At 43.8% G+C, this 22,348-nt stretch overlaps 1 protein-coding gene across 3 annotated transcripts in view; it reads right to left on the reverse strand.

The window, feature by feature from the left end:
- engase (endo-beta-N-acetylglucosaminidase) overlaps nucleotides 1-22,348 on the reverse strand; it is an 82,587-nt gene that overhangs the window by 26,086 nt on the left and 34,153 nt on the right. For all 3 annotated transcript variants that reach the window (XM_085963570.1, XM_085963572.1, XM_085963571.1), the window contains exons 6-11: nucleotides 22,068-22,216; nucleotides 18,330-18,495; nucleotides 16,270-16,373; nucleotides 15,538-15,646; nucleotides 11,232-11,419; nucleotides 45-190 (exon numbers count right to left, since the gene is read on the reverse strand). In XM_085963570.1, the coding sequence (XP_085819696.1) occupies nucleotides 45-190; nucleotides 11,232-11,419; nucleotides 15,538-15,646; nucleotides 16,270-16,373; nucleotides 18,330-18,495; nucleotides 22,068-22,216 (862 nt within the window). The remainder of the gene's footprint in view (nucleotides 1-44; nucleotides 191-11,231; nucleotides 11,420-15,537; nucleotides 15,647-16,269; nucleotides 16,374-18,329; nucleotides 18,496-22,067; nucleotides 22,217-22,348) is intronic.

Here is a 22,348-nt window from a genome sequence, read left to right on the forward strand (position 1 = left end):
TCAGGTTAGTATTTTACACACACATTCATTCCCAATTCACTTACCATCAACTGTAGAAGCCTTGTCCGAATTGCCCGAGAGGGGACCAATCGTCAGCTCTGGACTCACACCAACTTTGGTTCCATCTTCCAACTTATAAACAAAGGTAACAAAAACTTTGGGTGGGCTCTGGACCTGCAAATTAAATAACCTGTGGAGACAAAGTTGTCTAAATGTAACACTTGGTAATTATAAAGGATACTTACACAAAGATGTCGATGGTTATGGGGAGCATTGTCACAAAGACAATTCCTCAAAAATATTAATCTCCTTGTGAGCATTATTATATTAGAATTAACCTCACTGTTTCATAGCTCAGAGCATGTATTCATCTAATTTTACTCTATAATAGTTTCATAAATTTCTAGCAACCATCTTTTGTACATTTTTTGAATGATGAGAAAAAGTAAGTGCTGAGAGAAACACAGAAAAATAGGAGCAGGAGTAGGCCATTCGGCCCTTCGAGCCTGCTCCGCCATTCAATATGATCATGGCTGATCCTCTATCTCAATACCATATTCCTGCTCTCTCCCCATACCCCTTGACGCCTTTTGTGTCTCGAAATCTATCTATCTTCTTCTTAAATATAACTTGGCCTCCACAGCCTTCTGTGGTAGAGAATTCCACAGGTTCACCACCCTCTGAGTGAAGAAATTCCTCATCTCAGTCCTAAATGTCCTACCCCGTATCCTGAGACTGTGACCCCTCATTCTGGACCCCCCCAGCCAGGGGAAACATCCTCCCTGCATCCAGTCTGTCTAGCTCTGTCAGAATTTTATCTGTTTCAATGAGATACCCTCTCATTCTTCTAAACTCAAGAGAATACAGGCCTAGTCGACCCAATCGCTCCTCATACGACAGTCCTGCCATCCCAGGAATCAGTCTGGTGAACCTTCGCTGCACTCCCTCTATGGCAAGTATATCCTTCTTGGGTAAGGAGACCAAAACCGCACACATTACTCCAGGTGTGGTCTCACCAAGGCCCTGTATTACTGTAGTAAGACATCCTTGCTCCTGTACTCAAATCCTCTTGCAATGCAGGCCAACATACCATTTGCCTTCCTAACCACTTGCTGCATCTGCATGTTTGCTTTCAGTGGCTGGTGTACAAGGACACCCAAGTCCCTCTGTACATCAACATTTCCCAATCTATCACCATTTAAATAATATTCGGCCTTTCTGTTTTTCCTATCTAAGTGGATAACTTCACATTTATCCACGTTATACTGCATCTGCCATGTATTTGCCCACTCACTCAACTTGTCTAAATCGCCTTGAAGCCTCTCTGCATCCTCCTCACAACTCACAATCCCACCTAGTTTCATGTCGTCAGCAAACTTGGAAATATTACATTTGGTTCCCTCATCCAAATCATTGATATATATTATGAATAGCTGGGGCCCAAGCACTGACCCCTGCGGTACCCCACTAGTCACCGCCTGCCACCCCGAAAAAGACCCATTTATTCCTACTCTCTGCTTCCTGTCTGTTAACCAATTTTCAATCCATGCCAGTATATTACCCCCAATCCCATGTGCTTTAATTTTGCACACTAACCTCTTATGTGGGACTTTATCAAAGGCCTTCTGAAAATCCAAATACACCACATCCACTGGTTCTCCCTTATCAAGTCTATCAGTTACATCCTCAAAAAACTCCAGTAGGTTTGTCAAACACGATTTCCCTTTCATAAATCCATGTTGACTTTGTCTAATCCCGTTGATATTTTCCAAGTGTCCTGTTATCACATCCTTTATAATAGACTCTAGCATTTTCCCTACTACTGATGTTAGGCTAACCGATCTGTAGTTCCCTGTTTTCTCTCTCCCATCTTTTTTAAATAGTGGGGTTACATTTCTCACCCTCCAATCTGCAGGAACTGTTCCATAATCTATAGAATTTTGGAAGATGACAACCAATGCATCCACTATTTCCATGGCTACCTCTTTTAGTACTCTGGGATGCAGATTATCAGGCCCTGGGGATTTATTGGCTTTCAGTCCCATTAATTTCTCCAGCACTATTTTTTTACTAATACTAATTTCCTTTAATTCCTCCTTCTCACTAGACCCTTGGTTCCCTAGCATTTCTGGGAAGTTATTTGTGTCCCCTTTGGTGAAGACAGAACCAAAGTATTTGTTTAATTGCTCTACCATTTCCTTGTTCCCCATTATAAATTATACTGTTTCTGACTGTAAGGGACCTACATTTGTCTTCACTAATGTTTTTCTTTTTACATACTTGTAAAAGCTTTTACAATCCGCTTTTATGTTCCTTGCAAGTTTACTCTCATACTCTATTTTTCCCCTCTTAATCAATCTCTTGGTCCATTTTTTCTGAACTCTTAACTGCTCCCAATCCTCAGGCTTGCTACTTTTTCTGGCAACTTTATATGACTCCTCTTTGGATCTAATACTATCTTTAATTTCTTCTGTTAGCCATGGTTGGGCCACTTTTCCTTTTGTGTTTTTACACCGGAAAGGAATGTATAACTGTTGCAATTCATGCATTCATTCCTTAAATGTTAGCCATTGCCTATCCACCATCAAGCCTTTTAATGAAGCTCCCCAATCTATCATAGCCAACTCACTCCCCATACCTTCGTGGTTTACTTTGTTTAGATTTAGGACCATAGTTTCAGATTGGACTTCTTCACTTTCCATCTTAATGAAGAATTCTATCATGTTATGGTCACTCTTCCCTAAAGGACCCCGCACAACAAGATTATTAATGAACCCCTTCTCATTGCACAATACCCAATCTAGGATAGTCTGTTCCCTAGTTGGCTCCTCCAAGAGGATTCGAGTACAGGGGCAAGGATGTCTTGCTGCAGTTGTACAGGGCCTTGGTGAGGCCACACCTTGAGTATTGTGTGCAGTTTTGGTTGCCTTATCTGAGGAAGATGTTCTTGCCATGGAGGGAGTGCAGCGAAGATTCACCAGACTGATACCTGGGATGGCAGGAATGACGTCTGAAGAGAGATTAGGTTGATTAGGCTTATATTTGCTAGAGTTTAGAAGAATGAGAAGGGATCTCATTGAAACTTATAAAATTCTAACAGGACTAGACAGACCAGATGCAGGAAGGAAGTTCCCGATGGCGGGGGAGTCCAGAACCAGGGGGTCACAGTCTAAGGATAAGGGGTAAGCCATTTAGGGCTGAGATGAGGAGGAATTTCTTCACCCAGAGAGTGGGGAACCTGTGGAATTCTCTACCACAGAAGGCAGTTGAGGCCAATTCATTAAACATATTCAAGGAGTTAGATATATTTGTTAAGGCTAAAGGGATCAAGGGATATGGGGAGAAAGCAGGGACAGGGTACTGAATTTGGATGATCAGCCATGATCTCATTAAATGGCAGAACAGGCTCGAGGGGCCGAATAGCCTACTCCTGCTCCTATCTTCTATGTTTCAACGTACTGGTCTAAAAAACCATCTCATACACACTCCAGGAATTCATCCTCCCAGTATTATTGCTAATTTGGTTTGGCCAGTCTATATGTAGATTAAAGTCACCCATGATTACTGTAGTACCCTTGTTACATGCATCTCTAATTTCCTGTTTGATGCCATCCCCTACATTACCACTAGTGTTTAAGGCCTATAGACAACTCCCACCAATGTTTTCTGCCCCTTGGTGCTTCTTAGCTCCACCCAGACTGATTCTACATCTTGGTTTTCTGAGCCAATATCCTTTCTCACTATTGCTCTGATTTCATCCTTTACTAACAATGTCACCCCACCTCCTTTTCCTTTTTGCCTGTCCTTCCTAAATATCGAATATTCTTGGATATTCAGCTCCCAGCCTTGGTCACCCTGCAGCCATGTCTCCGTAATCGCAATTATATCATATCCGTTTACATCTATTTGCGCTGTTAATTTGTCTACCTTATTACGATTGCTTCGTGCATTCAGATATAGTGCCTTTAGATTTGTCTTTAACATTTTTAGACATCTTAACATTTTTTTGTACTATGGCCCTATTTTTACTACCATTTTTTCCTATTTGTTAGTGCACTCCTTTGTATGTACACTCTGTCCCTTCCTGACACAATCAGGTTATCCTTACTCCAATCACTTTTCTGCACTGCTTCCTTGTCTTTTCTCTTTAGCATTCTAGATTTCTCCACCGGGACACACACCCTCCCCCCCACCGTCTTATTTAGTTTAAAGCCCTATCTACCTCCCTAGTTATACGATTCGCTAGAACTCTGGTCCCAGCATGGTTCAGGTGTTGTCCATTCCAACAGAACAGCTCTCTCTTTCCCCAGTACTGGTGCCAGTGCCCCATGAATCGAAACCCACTTCTCCCACACAATCCTTTGAGCCATGCATTCATCTCCCTGATCCTATTGACCCTATGGCAATTTGCTCGTGGCTCCAGTAATAATCCAGAGTGGCACCGATAATAATCCAGAAAGCCATGAAGTAAAGTCAAGTATTCGCTAGAGGAACTTCCATCATGGTTTACACATTTCAATCCACATCGGTGTGACCAACAGTAAGACAGTGCCATTGCAATGGCTGCCTTTAGCCCAGATAATGCCTGCTCACTTTCAAGCTTAAATCGAACAAGTGACTCCTAGGATAACGTTACAAATGAACGTCTGCACTAGATAGTCTTTCAAGTTTAGCATCACCAGTTTTTGTAAGTGGACCCCGCATCCCTTATGCTCAGGAGTTTGCCCTCACTGCCCAATAACTAGTCATATGATAGCGAGACCCAGAGCTAGGGGTGTCAAAAATGAAACCCTTGTTATGTGAACCAGATATCGGCCCCATAGTGGTTTCTCCTGCCTTCCAAAAGGTGGACTGATGAACACTTTATTGAGGCTATTTATAAACCAATAGGCTGACCTTTTTTACAAATAATGTGAATGATCAGAGTAACGCATGCAGTAAATTATAACTTATTTCCTAACACTCCTCGTAATATAGAAAATAATGAAGCATGTCACACTTGTCCCTCTTAGCAGGCTAAATGCACTTTTTGACCATTAACTTCACTGAAATTGGTCAGGCCTAAGCTTAAGGAGCGAGCCCACACTCTTTGTGGCTGACTTCCTTACTAGATCCAACAAGACTGTCTCTGTATGTTTTCTTCACTGGACGGGCACCGGTTGACGTCTGACCCACTCAGTGTCGAGGGATTAGCCAGTTGAGCTGTCATTCAAACTGACTACCACCCTCCTAGGCAAGTACCTCCCTGGAAATGAACCCCTTCTAGCCTCAAATAAATGAGCCCATTACAACATATCTTGTTAATGTTTCTGGGAGTGTTGGAATGTGTTAACAGCTCCTCCATTTCTCAAACTGATATGGATAACAGTTTGATGGCTGTCACTTGCCTTTTGGGAGAGCTTAATAATGTGCCTAGTCTGGTGGATCTTTATGAATTAATCCTTACAATACTGAATCTGGCTTCATCTCAAAGACATGTTAAACCAAAAATCCCTTCCAATCCAAATAGTCATAAATGGCAAAATACAACAGATAACAAAATCGGGTTGCGTTTTTCAACTGCTGCGTGTCCATTTCCCGCCTGAAAAATGGACGACCGGCAGAGGATTGTGATGGGCACCCTGGACACCCCTTTGATGCCCAAGGCCTGATTCAATCTCCTTTAAATTGGCACCCGGCACTTCTACCCGAAGCAGGCGGGGGGGGGGGTCTGTTTAAATATGCAAATTGGGGTTCTACGCCGATTGTAGGTCCCCGATTGCTATTTTCATGTAGAAATGAGCAGTGTGTGCACTGAGCACGCTAGGCCCAGCCGTATCTGGCACTGAGCGGCCTATCTAGTGGTGCTTAAAGGGACGGCTGAAGGCCGCTCCAAAAGTGGCCTGGGAATTTTTTTTTTTTGGGGGGGGGCGGGGGGGGGGGCGGGGTGGAATTTTTGTGGGGCCTGCTGCCAGCCTGTTCTCGCTTCCCCCAACAGGTCCGACCTACGGCCTGCTCCGTGCAGAAGGTGGACAATTTTCTGCCTTCTAAAATCAGCGGGCTGCAGCAGAGTGCCCGTTTAGCGCCAGCAGCCTACTGGTTAAATTCAAATGATGCCTGAACCTGAAAATGGTTCGGGCTTCCCAACAGCATCTTTGGGTGAGCAAGGCAGATGGTACTGGTGACTTCGCACCCGATTTGAGCTGGTTAAAAATTACCCCCCTTAAAATGTTTTTTGGGGGAGAAATTCGGTGGGCTGCGCCACCAGTTAGCGCCTAAAGAGGGCACTCAGTGGCTTTAGCGCCACTGGCCACGCCTCCCGCGATATTTAGCTGGGGCGCTAATGGTGGCGTTAGCCTGTTGCGCTGCGCCGCCATTGATGACGTCATCGGTGTGCACAGTGCCCTGCTACCGCCCCGATCACGATATTTGGCAGCGACCGCCTCTGTAGCGCCGCTTGCTAATCGCACCCGGTTCATGGGGCCTACCTGTGGCGGCAGTGGCGCAAATTAAGGTGGAGGTGCGGGGCGGCCGTTTTTTTCGGTGGCCGCCTGCCAGCACCTCCGTCCCCGGCCTCCTGTTCTCCCCCCGCGGCATTGCCAGCTGTTTTCCGAGAGCCCGGCACTTCTCCTCGGTGCCGGGCTCTTTTGCCGGCACTCGCGATCGCTCATCGCGCTGGTGCAGGCCCCTCCCCCTTAAGAATGGAAGGCCTGCAGTACCGCAGCGTGCCGTGCCGCAGTGTGTGGCTGCGATATTCAGTTTCAGCGCCCTAAGAGGGACGCGGAGCACCTCGAGCCTCGCCCCGTGTCCCTCTTGGGGCGCTCAAGCTGAATTTCCGGCGATCGCTGCTGCTCCGATCGCAGCGCAAAATCTGGCGCCCAGGCGAGCTCGGCGCCCCGTTTACGGCTCCACCCAATTTCTCCCTCTTTGTATTTGATTATGGATTTTTTTTTTTTTTTTTAATTTCATCCTTTTTTTTTCCCCAAAAGAAACCCCACCATAAAAATACAGATATTTACAATTGACTTAATCCTAATATGGGCAGAAGCACTGAACAGAGGGAAAGACTCAACATTAGCTACAATTGAATCTTCAACACAGTTTCATATGTTGAGAACTCAAACAGTTCTCGTCACTGGAAGAAGGGGCTACAGCAGGACTCTAATCCCACTGCAACTGGTTAGCACTTTCTTCAAGTCGCTGTAACCTCAGATGTCTTAACAGCTGAAGATGTTTAACCATCTCCTCTAGGCCACTGAGCTGGACTGTGTAACTGAAATTCCAGTGAGCTGGCCTGCTTACACATAGTACCGCAGAGCCCATAACATTACTTTAGAAGATATGACTGGAATTTTTTTGTTTTGATAAGTCAGATTGAGATAGAACAGGTGGACATGACATTGGATGATGAGATTAGTAATGAGATAAGTACATTTAAAATAAAAAAAAGGGGGTATATTAAATAAACTAACCAAACTCAAAGAGGATAAAACCCCTGGTCCGGATGGATTGCATCCACACATTTTAAAAGAATCTAGGGAAGAGATAGCAGAGGCATTACTAGGCATATTTAATAATTCGTTAGAAAAAGGTATAGTGCCAGAAGACTGGCGGGTAGCTAACATAATACGAATATTTAAGAAGGGGGCTAGAACATGTCCAGGGAATTATAGACCAGTCAGCTTAACATCGGTGGTAGGAAAAATAATGGAATCCCTACTAAAGGAGAAAATAGAACATCTAGAAACCAAAAACAGCAATGAATAGTCAATGAATAGCCTGCTGAGTTTTTCCAGCATTTTCTGTTGTTATATTGAATAGTCAGCATGGATTTCAAAAGGGAAAGTCTTGCTTGACCAACCTAACTGAAAGAGGTAAGAGAGAGAGCAGACAAGGGTAATGCAGTAGATGTAATTTATCTAGATTTTCAAAAGGCCTTCAATAAGGTACCCCATAATAGACTGATGAACAAGGTCAGAGAATGCAGAGTCAGGGGACAAGTAGAAGGATGGATAGCTAGCTAGCTGGCTTCAAGATAGAAAGCAGAGAGTAGGGGCAAAAGGTAGCTATTCAGAGTGACAGAAGGTGGGTAGTGGTGTTCCACAAGGATCAGTGCTGGGACCACTGTTGTTCACAATTTATATTAACAATTTAGACTTTGGAATCAAAAACACAATTTCTAAATTTGCCGATGACACCAAATTGGGGGAGATAGTCAATACTGAGGAGGACTGCAACAAATTATAGGAGGGCATTAATAAACTTGCAGAATGGGCATATAATTGGCAAATGAAGTTCAACACAGATAAATGTGAGGTATTACATTTTGGTAGGAAGAATAGGGAGGTCACATCACTTGGAGGGTGCGAGTCTAGGTGGGGGAGAGGAATAAAGGGATCTCGGAATACAATTACACAAATCACTAAAAGTTGCGACACAGGTTAGCAGGCCATTAAAAAAGCAAACCAAGCACTAGGGTTTATTTCTAGAGGGATAGAATTGAAAAGTAGGGAAGTTATGCTAAACCTGTATCGAACCTTGGTTAGACCACACTTAGGGTATTGCGTGCAGTTCTGGTCACTATATTATAAAAAGGATATAGATGCACTGGAGAGGGTGCAGAGAAGATTAAACAGGATGATACCAGAAATGCGAGGGGATACCTATCAAGAAAGAATGAACAGGCTGGGTCTCTTTTCTCTTGAAAAAAGGCTGAGGGGTGACCTAATAGAGGTTTTTAAAATCATGAAAAGTTTTGATAGTGGAGAGAGAATGTTTCCACTTTTGGGGAAGAGCATAACTAGAGGTCATCAATATAAGATAGTCACCAAGAAATCCAATAGGGAATTCAGAAGAAACTTCTTCACCCAGAGAGTGGTGAGAATGTGGAACTCACTACCACAGGGAGTGGTTGAAGTGAATAGTATAGATGCATTTAAGGGGAGGACGGACAAGCATATGAGGGAGAAGGGAATAGAGGGTTACGCTGATAGATTTAGATGAGGAAAGACGGGAGGAGGCTCGAGTGGAGCATAAACGCCAGCATGGACTGGTTAGGCCGAATGGCCTGTTTCTGTGCCGTATATCCTATGTAATCCTATGTAAAGGTGTTCTGTATTTAATAAAATGGGTGTGGGGAGATGTTAATACATAAAGACAATTTTAAATCAAATATAGGCCTTCAAAACCTGCTTGCAATAGTCACTAAGATTTGTCTTCCTTACTCGGAATAAAAGGCAGTGACCAATGTGTATTCTCCATATGTTTACGCTTGATAAAACAAAAATTCTTTCTTGGAATTTTTTTTATTTGTTTGTAGCTGTGAAGTCTAAGAAACAAATCATTTCCTAAAAAGGAGCTTGGCATCTGAAGAGAGGATGATTATACATCCAGTTTAAAAAAAAATGCAAAACACTACTTAGAGAAATATGATAGTTGATTACATTGTTGACAAGCATGAATCCAGCTTGTAAAATATGAGGAAGTGGTAATCTAGCCCACTTAACATGGCACTGATCCACTGACAACAAATTTCTGTGCTACATGATTTGTTGACAAATCACAGGACCGCAGCCAGTTTTGGATCATCACAACAGTGGACACACATACAAATCCAGAAAATGTAAGACGTACAGTCAGAATTTGTCAATATATATAATGAAGCAATCGAATAGAATAACCTACCCTCTGTCACCACCCACAGAGCAGCTACAATCAAAATAGTCAGCATGAAACCTGTTGTTTCATGTTATTTATTATGGGGCAGGTCAGTGTTGTGCAGGTAAGTGGTTACCAGGTCTTCAAAGTAATTCAGAGCAACTCCTCATTATAATTTAAGCTTTCTCAGACCTGGCACAATGGTGCTCTTCTACAGGCAAGCCCTTGTTCCCTATGAACCACAATATGGCCTTATGCATAAACTAGTGTGGGATAGCAGGGTGAATAATGAATGCTTTTTACTGCTAAGGTATGCACCAGAAGTGGTACAGGATCACAATGTGCACTCTTGATCCTTCCCAACTAAAAGACAAATAACATGGTCACAAACCATATGACTTTGGTTAAGAAACTAGAAATCAAGGTTACTAACAAATAAGATTAGAAATATTAAGGAAAACAGCAGACATGCTAATTTCACGTCAAAACGATAAACATCTAAAAACTCTTCCAGTTTTTAATAATAACCAAGTTAGTTTGGACCAGGCATCTGTGAGAGGAAGTTTTATGTGAGACTGAACTCTCACCCAGCCCTGAATCTAGTGGTACAGTGAAAAGTGGACTGGTGAACTAGCAAAAGCATGTCAGGCTTATACCAGGTTTCAGGCAGCTGCTGGCTACAAAATTCGCAAATCAAAATCAAAACCAAACCCATCCAGGTGGTCCCTTGTCCCCTCAAAAGCCTGACTCCAGCTATTCCTCCACTTCCAAGATAAAGCAGAGCTGCGAGTCTGGTAAATAAGATCCCTTAATGAGGCCAATATCACAGCGCCAGTCTCTTCAAATAAACTGGTAGAAGAGTAAATGAAATAGATTATAAATATGGGAAGATCATCCATATTGATTTTTCAATCATCTGGATAGGCTGGGAGTCGTGTCTCAATGGTTGAACAATAGGGCAAGAGAATTTCAATTTCTCATAGCGAACCCTCAAATGTAATCAGACATTAAAAAAAACCTCAAAGACACACTACTTACACAGCTATAAGCCATAGACGGTGCAGTCCTGGTCCAGACAACGTGTATTCAACTCGACAGGTTGTTCCCAATAAGCAGTAACCATTTTAAGGTGGCCATAATATTGGCAAAGCTACAAATTCCTTCCCCTTACCAAACAAAATGCATAGATAAGGTGGAGATTCAGATGATGAGGATAATAAACAGAGCTCCAATCTGTTACCGTCATTAATAAGTTTGGTGAAAATTCAGTAACTTGCTTTGAGTTACTGAGGAAGTTAGTGTTTGCAGAAGAAATGGTTAAGGACACCTGGGTGCATTTTACAAATGGAATCAAGAGGAGACAATTTCACGAACTAGGTTTGGTAAAAATCTTAATTTCTGAGGTGTTGAGCCATGATTGACAGCAGCATTGTAACTCTTATCTGAATGGTGTCCCAGCAGCATAAAAAAAGTCTTCAAAACATTGGGGTGACACTGGAGTAAACCCACATCAAAGGAAGGTATTTCTCAGAAATAAACTTGGGCTTAGGTAGGAACGTAAAGAACCAAAACAAAATATTTATACACACACTAACCTCACAGATACATGTGACCTGGTACCAGGGATTAGCCCTTTAATTACTAAACAGCATCCTCCATTCCAGGCATCTTCTGAACATCCATGGGTCGTCACATAACCATTGGCTGGATCTGGCTGCTGGTCTACAAACAAAGGCTGAATTTCCTGTGCGCTTAGATTAAGCCAACTCCCAGTCACCTCCACCTGCAGGAAGCAACACCACAGTGCTGGTAATTAACTGGAGCTGGATTCAACAACGTTGCAGATTGTTGGCAGGAAATGATAGGCAAAGATCAGTATTTTACTTAGATTCTAATTTCTATTGATTGTACTCAAAACATAAATAACAGATTTCCAATTTGCTGTATTTTTAAGCTCAGTTGATGTATTCACTCTCCAAATGATTAATCAAAAATACCAACAGCTTAGCATAATAATCATGAATTTCCGAGAATGTGTCAATGAACAAAAAGAAAAAGAACTAACTTGTATTTATATAGCGCCTTTCACAACCTCAGGACGTCCCAAAGCGCTTTACAGACAATTAAGTATTTTTGAAGAGTAGTCAATGTTGTAATGTAAGAAACACAGCAGCCAATACTTTGTGCACAGCAACGCACCAGCAATTGTATACATGACCAGATAATCTGTTTGTGATGTTGGTTGAGGGACAAATATTGGCCAGGACACCGGAGAGAACCCCCCTGCTCTTGTTCGAAATATTGCCACGAGATCTTTTAATGTCCACTTGAGAGGGTAGACAGGGCCTCGGTTTAACGTCTCACCTGACTCCTGCAGGACTGCACTGGGAGTGTCAGCCTAGATTTCTGTGCTCAGGCCTCTGGAGTGGGACTTGAACCCACAACCTTCTAACTTAGAGGTGAGAGTGCTACCCACTGAACAACTGCTGACACTTAACCTGCTGCTGTCTTTAGGTGAAATCAGGCCATGAACTGAGCACTTTCAGTGCGTCAAGCATCACAGACATGAAGACGTGGGGAAGTGGTTATGCTTAGATCTCAAGCCGGCACTTTCGTCTTTTACAGCTTTTAAATTGCTCACAGATACTGTATCAAATCACTTACACCACTGCAGTGTCTAATAGTGAACATATATATAAAAAATAATGGCCCAGAAATTCGGGTCTCCATGGGTGAGTACGCACGGGGTACTCACCCGTAGGCCAAATGGAAGTGCCGGTTTTCTGCATGCACTGTGCATGCGCAGGAAACCGGCACTTCCGATCCTCTGAACGAAGAGGTTCAGAGGTCGAACACGTGCGCAGGAGAGGCTGCGCGTGCGCTTTAAACTTAGGTTTTTTTTGCAGGTTTTCCCGGGATCGTAAGCCTGCAGGATTTAGAAATGTAAAAAGCAGGCGTAAGACCTGCTTTTTACAAGGTAAGTGGTCAATTAATTAAAATTAAAACATTTTTTCCCCACAGGTTTATTATTTTTAAATACGTTAAAGCAAGGTAAGTTTATTTTTAGCCCCGTTAGAATATAAAATTATTTTTTCAAAAATGTAAATTATTGTTTAAAATAGTTATTTAATGTAATTTATAGTTTATTTAAAAAAAAGTGTGATTTAAAAAAAAATGTATTTGAAGGTTTACTGCTATTTTGGGGCCGTAGTATATATAAGTTTTGACAGGTCTTCCTGTCAATCTTATGAATGGGCTTTTCCCTCCTCCGATTGGCTGCCCATGGCTCACGTGATCCCAGGGGACGCATCGCACTAACTGCGCCCCTGGGACACGCAAGCACAGCGCGCCGGCAGCTGGGCCAGGCCCTGGAGTGGAATTCCACGGGGCCCTACAGCTCAACTGCTGGCGCACAAGGTAAGTGCAGGTCGGGGGCTTGCACCCGTGGGAAGCCCCCGACCCGAATTTCTGGGCCAATAGATAGCAAGGACTGACTGACTACAAGTGTGTAATCTAATCAAAGGGTTCAGATTCTTTGGACTGACCCTCTATTACGTTATCTGAACTCAAAGATTAGATTACTGCTTTGAAGTCGCTCCCTGTTATCTATGGAAATATATATGGGAATTTTGGATCATTGCATTAGTAAGTCTTAATGTTCTTGGCTGTGGCTCTGTCTGCAGGTTGTGGAGATTAGTATTAATATGTTCTGTGATTTGGTGCTTTGCATAATCAACAAAATACATTTTTTTTAATGAAAATTACAGCAAGTGTTGGCAATAGCATTTCTGAATGAAGAAAATATTTAAAACTGAAGGTTTTTAATTGAACATTTTAACAGATGCCACAGTTTCCGTGACACACAACTCGGATGTTCTTTTGCAGTCTGCTCACGCTGAGCCAGGGTGGTCTACTCCACTTCGGTGCCAGCAGTTTCCTTCTTTTGATAAGTATTCAACCTCACCATGGACAGCACATAGTTTCTCCTACAACACTGTGAACAGCGACAACTTGTATGTATAACACACCTTTAACGTAGAAAAACGTCCCCGGAGAATGAGATCTGCTTGAATGCACATGAAAACTGAAAAAAACTCAAACATTGTATTGATTGCCTCACTTCTGTTATTGGACATAGATATTAATTTCGCAGCAACGGTTTGTGATCAGTTCTAATCGGAGTGATGACGGGAGTGGGAAGACAAAGAGAAGGGGAAGAAATAGTAGTTGTTTTACATAGGAGGCAATAGGAATATTCAGGTAGGTACACTGCTGAGGAACATGGTCAGAAATTGAGCATGGCTTTATTTCCGAGCACTGAAACAATATTTATGCTCGTAGAGCATTTATACCCAATGTCATTAAAGCCCCACTCTGTGTGAAATGGAGTTTGCAGAAGATTGTTTACAAATCGGCATTAAAGACAGTCATTAAGAAAAAGGTTCACAAATAAATAAAAGATGTATGTCCAATATATTTTCGTGTAATATTATATGGAGTCACAGAACATTTATTTTATGCGGTACTCTGAATAAACTGGCAAATTTTATTTTGGTGCTGAAATGCAGCATCAGTCCTCAATCAGGAATTCTATACGAATGACAGAGGAACGGCGAGAGTAACTGCCCGCAACATCAAGGCAGCATTCAGTCGAGTATAGGTCAGTAAGGATCAAGAGGAAAACCTTCCAGTGGCTGGAGTCACACCCGAGACATAGGAGGATGGTCATGATTGTCGGAGGCCAATCATCGTACCCAGAGGACATTGCTGTAGGACTTCCTCAGGGAAACGTCCTGAGCCAATCATCTTCAGCTGTTTTATAAATGGCCTTCCCTCCATCATGAGGTCAGGAGTGAGGCTGTTCACTGACAATTCTACCGTGTTCAGTGCCATTCACGATTCCTCTAATAATTAAGCATCCTATGCCAGCCTACACCAGGACGTGAACAAATCTAGGCCTGAGCTGACAAGTAGCTGGTAACATTCATGCCACTTAAGTGCCGAGTAATGACCATCTCCACATCACCAACCTTCAACAGCACAATTATCACCAAATCTCCCACCACCAATATACTGGGGCAATGTGGTCACCATTGACCAGAAGATTAACTGGACCTGTCATATCAGCACAGTGGCTACAAGAGCAGGTCAGAGACTGTGTACTCTGTGAAAGGTGGCTCAATTCCTGACCCCCCTCAAAGCCTCTCCACCATCTACAAGGCTCAGGTCAGGAATGTGATAGAGTGCTCATGACTCGCCTGGATGGGTGTAGTACAACAACACTATAGAAGCTCGTCACCATCAAGAACAGAACAACCCACTTGATGGGGGCCTCTGCCACTGGACTCAATATCCACCCCTTCCACCATCAGCACGCTGTGGAAGGATGCCGCAACTCACCAAGGTTACATCAATAGCACCTCCTAGCCCTTTGACCTCTACCACTGAGAAGGGCAAGAGCAGCAAGATCACGGGAACACCATCCTCTCCAAGTCACACGTCATCCTGACTTGGATGTATACGGCCATCCCTTCAATGTTGCTGCATCAACATCTTGGAATTCCCTACCTAACACTATTGTGGGAGTGCCATGAGCACAGGGACTGCAGCGGTTCAAGAAGGACCACCACCACCTTCTCAAGAGAATTAAGGGCAATAGAAATGCTGCTTTGCCAGCGTCACCCACATCCTAAGAACACACTAAAAAAAAGGAAGACGGCTTATCAGGAGTGGGCTCAATCCTACCACTGCAGCAATTTTGACAAAGTGACCAAACTGACTGTGTTCAACATGGTTTTTCAAAACTAGGTTCTTCCTCATGGCCTCCCCCACGTCTGGGGATTGAGGAGGTGGAAGGGTGGAGTTAAGGTTGTACTGTTAAGCAATTTATTCAATTCCTACCTTTCCATTCCTGTAAAGATTCTTCCCAAAGCCTTGGCAGAAAGAGGTGGCAAAGGGCAGAGTGCAGATGCCGTGACTGGGCAAATACTCCATCAACAAGTTCCAGAACCTAGAGAGAGAGGCAACAGGTTCCAGTCCATAACTTATTCAAAAATGATGATCAATAATGTTGACCCTCAACAGCAACAACAACTTGCATTTATATAGCACCTTTAAAGTAGTAAAACATCCCAAGGCGCTTCACAGGAGCGCTATCAAACAAAATTTGACACCGATCCACAAAGACATATTAGGACAGGCCAATGAGATAGGCTTTAAGATGCATCTTAAAAGGAGGAGAGATGGAGAACCAGAAAGGTTTAGGGAAGGAATTCCAGAGCAGCCCTTTTATTTCCCCAGCCCCCCACCCAAATAACTGGCCACTGCCTGTTTCCACATTGCCTGCTCTTTCAGTAGGGCAATTAGAATGGCCTGCTCCAGAGACTTCCACCACTGCCGCAATCAATGTCTATAGGTGTTTGTTACCCAAGTCTCCTCAACTATTGGATCTAGAAAATCCTGGCAACATTATTCTCAGGTTGCAGCTGGTTGGACAAGACCTTCATGCCATGAGCCAATGCCATTCATGCATATTTTAGCGCCATGTGTAGTCACTGATCACCCACAATATAGGATAAATGCCACAAATGGAGATGGCTGGATATTCTGTAGTTAGAAGGCCCAGTGACTTACTTGTGTTGGTTTTGATGGAAATTTTCCTTTCCCAAAGTCTCGTAGACCCAGCCAGGAGCAAATAGAGCTCCTGAGAAGTTGTACTTCCGGATCAGCTCGAAAGACTGTAATACAATACAAGTTACTTTGAAGTTGCAATATTGGAAATGTAGAAACCTGCGTGATTAGAAGCTTTCAATGAAGGGACTATAATATCTTTGCACACTCACTCAGAAATAATCCTTAACACTGGGTATCCTCAAAACTAAAATAGTGTTAAGCAGGGGTTTGCAAAAGTTGCCAAAATAAGTAGTACTTGGAGAATGAATTTTTATTAGTATAGTACCAAATCACCTCTCAGGACATTGTGACGTGCTTCACATGCAAGGAATTGCTTTGAAGTGTAGGTGAATATGGCAGCCATCGTCACACTGCAGTGTCCCACATACAGCAGTGAGATGACCAGCTAATCGGATTTATTTTTGGTAGTGTTGGTAGAGGGAAGAAGGTTGGCCAAATACCAGGAGAACGCCCTGCTTTTCTTCAAATAGTGCCATATAATCTTTACCATCTGCCTGAACCACAGGAACATGCAGACAGGCCCTCTGTCTAATGTTGCATTTGAAGAGCTGAATATTTATGAAGCTTTTACTTTTAAGTCCACAGGAATCATTTGAATTACTAATTTTACCATTGCTCTAACATCAAAACAATTCCTTGCATTTATATGGTGTCTTTAACGTAGAAAAACATCCTATTGCGCTTCATTAAGACGTAATCAAAAAAATGTTCACCATACACACTAGTCAGTTGCAGCTTCTCATATTCATACTGAAAATGTTTCATTGCCTTCTGGTTTGTCGCTTTGCTTAATTAACATCAGGGGTATAAGGGAATGACCTAAAACAGTCTCGCTCACTGAGCCTCCCCTGCCGATTCCCTGATCTTTAGAATCAGTGTGCTTTTTATACAAAAAGCCAAAGGAAAGTTAGAGTCAATGCAGTAAGTAGCAGGAAATCTGATAGTCGCCCATCAAGCAGCATCTGTGGCATTTCTACTTGACAAAGAGTTGGCTGTGCACACACAAACTGTGCCTCCAATTCATTCTTTCCTTTTTCAATTTACCTTAAAAGTGCATCGCGCTCCATGGTTTACCAAAAACATTTATTCCAGACTATTTCAACTAGCAGAACCCACTCCCCTGCAAATGTCCGTTCAATATTGGTTTATTCTTTGTAATCACGGAGCCCTATGTTTTGACATATTTTAGCTATCATGGAACAGCTGCAAAAACACATTTCTGGCCAGTTCCAAATTCTTGCCACAAACTTTCAACTTGAAGAATTTAAACAATGTTCAGCAGCGATTTGTTATTATCATTAAGAGCAGCTTCACAGGATCCCGCTGTGAAATGGAGTGTGATCAAATGTGGATTGTAGTGGGCGTGAATACAATGGATCAACTGCAGAGGGCAGCAAAAGAACCAACATGAAACTTTCAGAAACAAGTGTCCACTGGCACTTTAGTCTTTTGACAGGACAACCCACAACCACATGACTACAGGAGAACCAAAGGCTCCACACTGAATCCAATCACAATTGTACGTGCGCTGCAAGTATTAAAATGACAGCACCGTGCCAGCAGTAGAAGGGAGCTCCTTCCTCCACTGATACCACACTTTCCTCTCAATAAATTGTCCTAGGTTAGATAGTCGAACAAAGTTCCTGCAATAAAACCGCAACCGTCCAGAAGGTCAAAGCTAGGAATTTTGCAGCAAAAACTGCCAATGACTTTACCCGCAATAAAACTGCCGACTGGTCAACAGGTTGTCGTACAAAACACAGATAAATATTCACGTCTGTGAGTCGTGCCGAACTGCAACAGAATATCCAGCTGAAGCAAGCATTTTAAAACATCAAACAATACAAGACCATTGTCACAGTTTCCTCTGATTTGCATGACGAGTCCATTGCAAAAATGTATTCAAATAAAATAGATTTTGGGGGGGGGGGGGGGGGGCATTAAGTACTGTAATTTGAGCCAATGTTAACTGCCGGAATACAACTCGAAATAAGCTTTACCTGATTGGTTGCAAACTTTCCTGATATGACATCTCCTCGGCCAAACACATCGACTCCAACATAGACATCAGCATGGCGTCCCTCCGCCAATGTCACCATTCGTTTAAGATGTTCCTCCTTCCAGTTATAGTTTAGAAAAATACCATCGCAGGCGTCAAAGAAAACTCTGCAAGGAAGAAATGAAGACGTCCAGAGCAACAAAAATTTAAATACCCAACATAAAAATCACTGGTTCAAAGTAAAGTGAGTGGCAGCAAGATCACATATCACTTCAGCAGCATAAGGCACTAACCAAACACATGGTAATTACCATGTGGCTGTTAATAAATTGTGAGAGTTTCACAGTCATTTGGAACTAACCCATTCGGCCTCAACCTACAAGTTAACTGAAAGATACGCAATGATCTATTTTATCAGATTAGAGTGGCAACACAATCTTTTACTTCCTATGGATTCTGCTGAAGCATTCTTTGAGCCCATTTTAAACATTCTGCTCAACATTAATAATAATTTGACCTTTGGTATCGTGATCACAGCCTCCTCTTTCTACATTGGTAATACTCATATGGATTATTGTTTATGTTACAGGCAGGTTAAAGAATGCGTTGGACATTTCACAGCAGTGACTGTTGCAATTCTAGACAAGCTCTCAGAGACTCTCAAGAGCACAGCTATCACTAAAAGGTTGTTGTGTCGTCCCCATGACAGTTCTCACTGTCTCGATCGTCACACTTGGCCCTCAAGAGCTCTAAATTCTGCTTACAAGAACTCAGTTCTTACAAACGTTAAGAAGCTGAACAAAATATTGTTCTTAAACCACACTGTGTCACAAGGAGCATTTTAAGCACTAGTTTAAAAAAAATAGGGGGAAAAATTCAGTTGGTAGCGCCACCCGTTAGCGCCTTAAGAGGGCGCTAAGTGGGGCGCAAACCAACTAGTGCCCAGGCACGGCACTGCCCACGCCTCCCGCAAAATTCAGCGGGAGGTTAGTGGTGGCGCTAACCGGTAGCGCCCTGCGGCGCTGTGCCACTGGCGATGACGTCATTGGTGTGCGCAGCGCCCCGCTCACGCCCCGGCTGCGATCTTCGGGAGCGCCCCCTGATTTACCGCCGGATGCTATGTCCGACAGGGTCAGGGGGACGTACCTGCGGCCGGGGAGGCGCAATTTAAAGGCGAGGTGCTGGGCGGCCATTTTTGCTGCTGGCCGCCTGCCAGCACCTGCCTGCGCTCCCGTCCCCGGCCTCCTGAACCGCTCCCCCCCCCGCGAAGTGCCGGCTGCGCTCCAAGAGCCCGGCACTTCTCCTGGGTGCCGGGCTCTTTTGCCTGCACTCCCGATCCCCGGGGGCCCAGCTGGGCCCCAGGTCGCGCTGCACAAGGCCCCTCCCCTTTAAGAAGGGGAGGAAGGCCTGCAATACCGCGGCACGTAGCACCACGATATTCACTCGCAGCGCCCCAAGAGGGAGGCGGGGCGCTTCCAGTAGCTCCCCGCTTCCCTCTTGGGGCGCAACCACTGAATTTCTGGCGCGGGGGCGCTAATTTTTCCGGGGCACTAAAGTTAGCGCCTCAATTGGGGCGCTACCCAATTTTTAGCCCATAGTCTTTCCAAAATGTTACTTTTGGAAGGCCCAAAGAGGTACAGAAACAATAAAAACTAAGAGATGCTATTAAAAGGAGAAGATATTTGAGTAAGAACTGTACCCAGAGAATGCCCCAAAGTGGTTTCAGTAGTAATTTATGAAATATTTGTGGAGCTATGTTTATCCTCATTTCATCTAAAAGTCGTCTTCTTCTTAGGCAGTTCCTCGGAAACCGAGGATGACTTGCTTCCGCATTAAAAATGAGTTCGCAGGTGACTGATGAGTCCAATGCGAGACCTACAGTCTCTGTCACAGGTGGGGCAGACAGTGGTTGAAGGGGCGGGTGGGTGGGGTGCTTGGGTTGATGTGTGCTCCTTGCGCTTTGGCTTCCGCTTGCTCCCGGCGAAGAGACTCGAGGTGTTCGGCGCCTTCCCGGATGATTCTCCTCCACTTTGTGCAGTCTTGGGCCAGGGATTCCCAGGTGTCATCCAAAAGTGCCACACATCCCACAGACATACGTCTTATGGAACAGTTACACTGATGTTATAAGAAATGTTACAGAGCAGGTGCTTGATATCATCCACTCTAGTGTTTGGTGGATGAAATGTAGTAGCCCTACAAATAATTCAGAATAGCTTAAAAAAGGCACAACCAACAAATGTGATCAATGGGCAAGTGTTCGCTAACAGTGCTCCTTCCTTGTAGTTACAGTCTCCTTTAGTGACGTAGCTGTACGTGAATGATAAGCAGGCGTTTCCTGTTGAAGCCGCTGAGCTGTTTGAACCGCAGTACAATGACCACAACATGACGAGAACAAGCCAAGCAGCACAGCCAACAGGTTCTTTTATGAAGCCAAATGTTAGTCATTCTAACAAGGATATTGTTAAAGGACGCGACTGCTGCCAACAAACCGGAAGCAGCCTCCGCATGCGCGCTGCCGGTTGGTCACGGGAGCGGGTTCATTAAAAAAAAAATTTAAAGCCGGGAAGGGAGCCAGCTGGTTAAAAAGCCAGGAAGGGAGCGAGCTGGTGAAAAAGCCAGGAAGCAGGGGAGGGAGCGAGCGCGTTAGCGTGATTGTTTTTAAAAAAGCAGAAACATCGGGCTTCCGGGTGTTGGAGTGCGCAGTAGCTTCTGCGCAGCTTCCGGTTCGTTGGCAGCAGTCACGCCGTTGTTATAAAAGACAATTTCCCCCATATTACGACGGTGTAAATAGGTTCCAGGCAAGATAACAAATAGGCCAAAGTACATTATAAAGCAACACACAGGGAGGATGTTTCCCCTGGCTGGGGGTGGGGGGGGGGTTCTAGAACGAGGGGTCACAGTCTCAGGATATGGGATAGGACATTTAGGACTGAGATGAGGAGAAATTTCTTCACTCAGAGGGTGGTGAACCTGTGGAATTCTCTACCACAGAAGGCTGTGGAAGCCAAGTCACTGAATATATTTAAGAAGGATAGATAGATTTCTAGACACAAAAGGCGTCAGGAGGTATGGGGAGAGCGCGGGAATATGGTATTGAGATAGAGGATCAGCCATGATCATAATGAATGGCGGAGCAGGCTCGAAAGCCAAATGGCCTACTGCGCCTATTTTTCTATGTTTCTACACAAGAGAAATGTAGAAAGGCAGATCGTGTCAGCATAGTAAAGCATCTTATCAAGAGAATATGTACAGGTAGTATTTAATGGAAGTTATATTCTAGTCTCTGAATTCTTCCCCTACCGTCGCCCTCCTTCCAACAGCAGGCTTCCCACTACCGAGTCTCAAGCAATGTTACCTTTAAGCTGCGAGGCTGCGCAGCGCTCCAGGGAACCCACGCAGCCAGCTTGCTGGCTTTTCAATGCAAAAATCGTGCATGCGCGTTATTTTTGAATGGCCCGCGCAGCCCCTTAAAGGGGCCATGCGGCACCAAGAAAAGTTACAGGGAACATTGGTCTCAAGGTCTGAAATCTTACTGTGCTGCATTATTCAAACTGCAGAGACATCAGTCTTCACCTCACTACACATTATAGGGGGATGAAATGCCCTGTACAGATTATAACCCAACCAGCACTTAACTGGCTTGATGGCCAGAATCAAAGTTATAGCAACTGATAACACACAAGTGGTATTCCAGCAGCAGACAGTGATTAAACAAATGACACCCATAATAATCACTTACTTGTTGTGCTCATTCAGTTCATTCTGCCACTCCAGCTCTCCAGTCTCCAGCACACTGCTGTACCAGATAACCAGACTTTGAGGAACAGCTTGCTGCATCCTGGTACGGAAGTAACTAAGAAACTCAGGCACATTCTTAACTGCACTAGGCTGCAATAAAATACAACAAAAATAAACAAACATTATACATGTTAAAAATGGAAGGCAATCTGTAAATGTTACTTACTTGGGCTTCTATAGAAATTAAAGTTCTAGGATCCTAATGTGTGCGCCTGGCCCATG

The sequence above is a fragment of the Somniosus microcephalus genome, chromosome 21 (genome assembly GCF_052327205.1).
Source record: "Somniosus microcephalus isolate GS21.2 chromosome 21, FLI_Smic_1.0, whole genome shotgun sequence".
Lineage (NCBI taxonomy): Eukaryota > Metazoa > Chordata > Chondrichthyes > Squaliformes > Somniosidae > Somniosus > Somniosus microcephalus.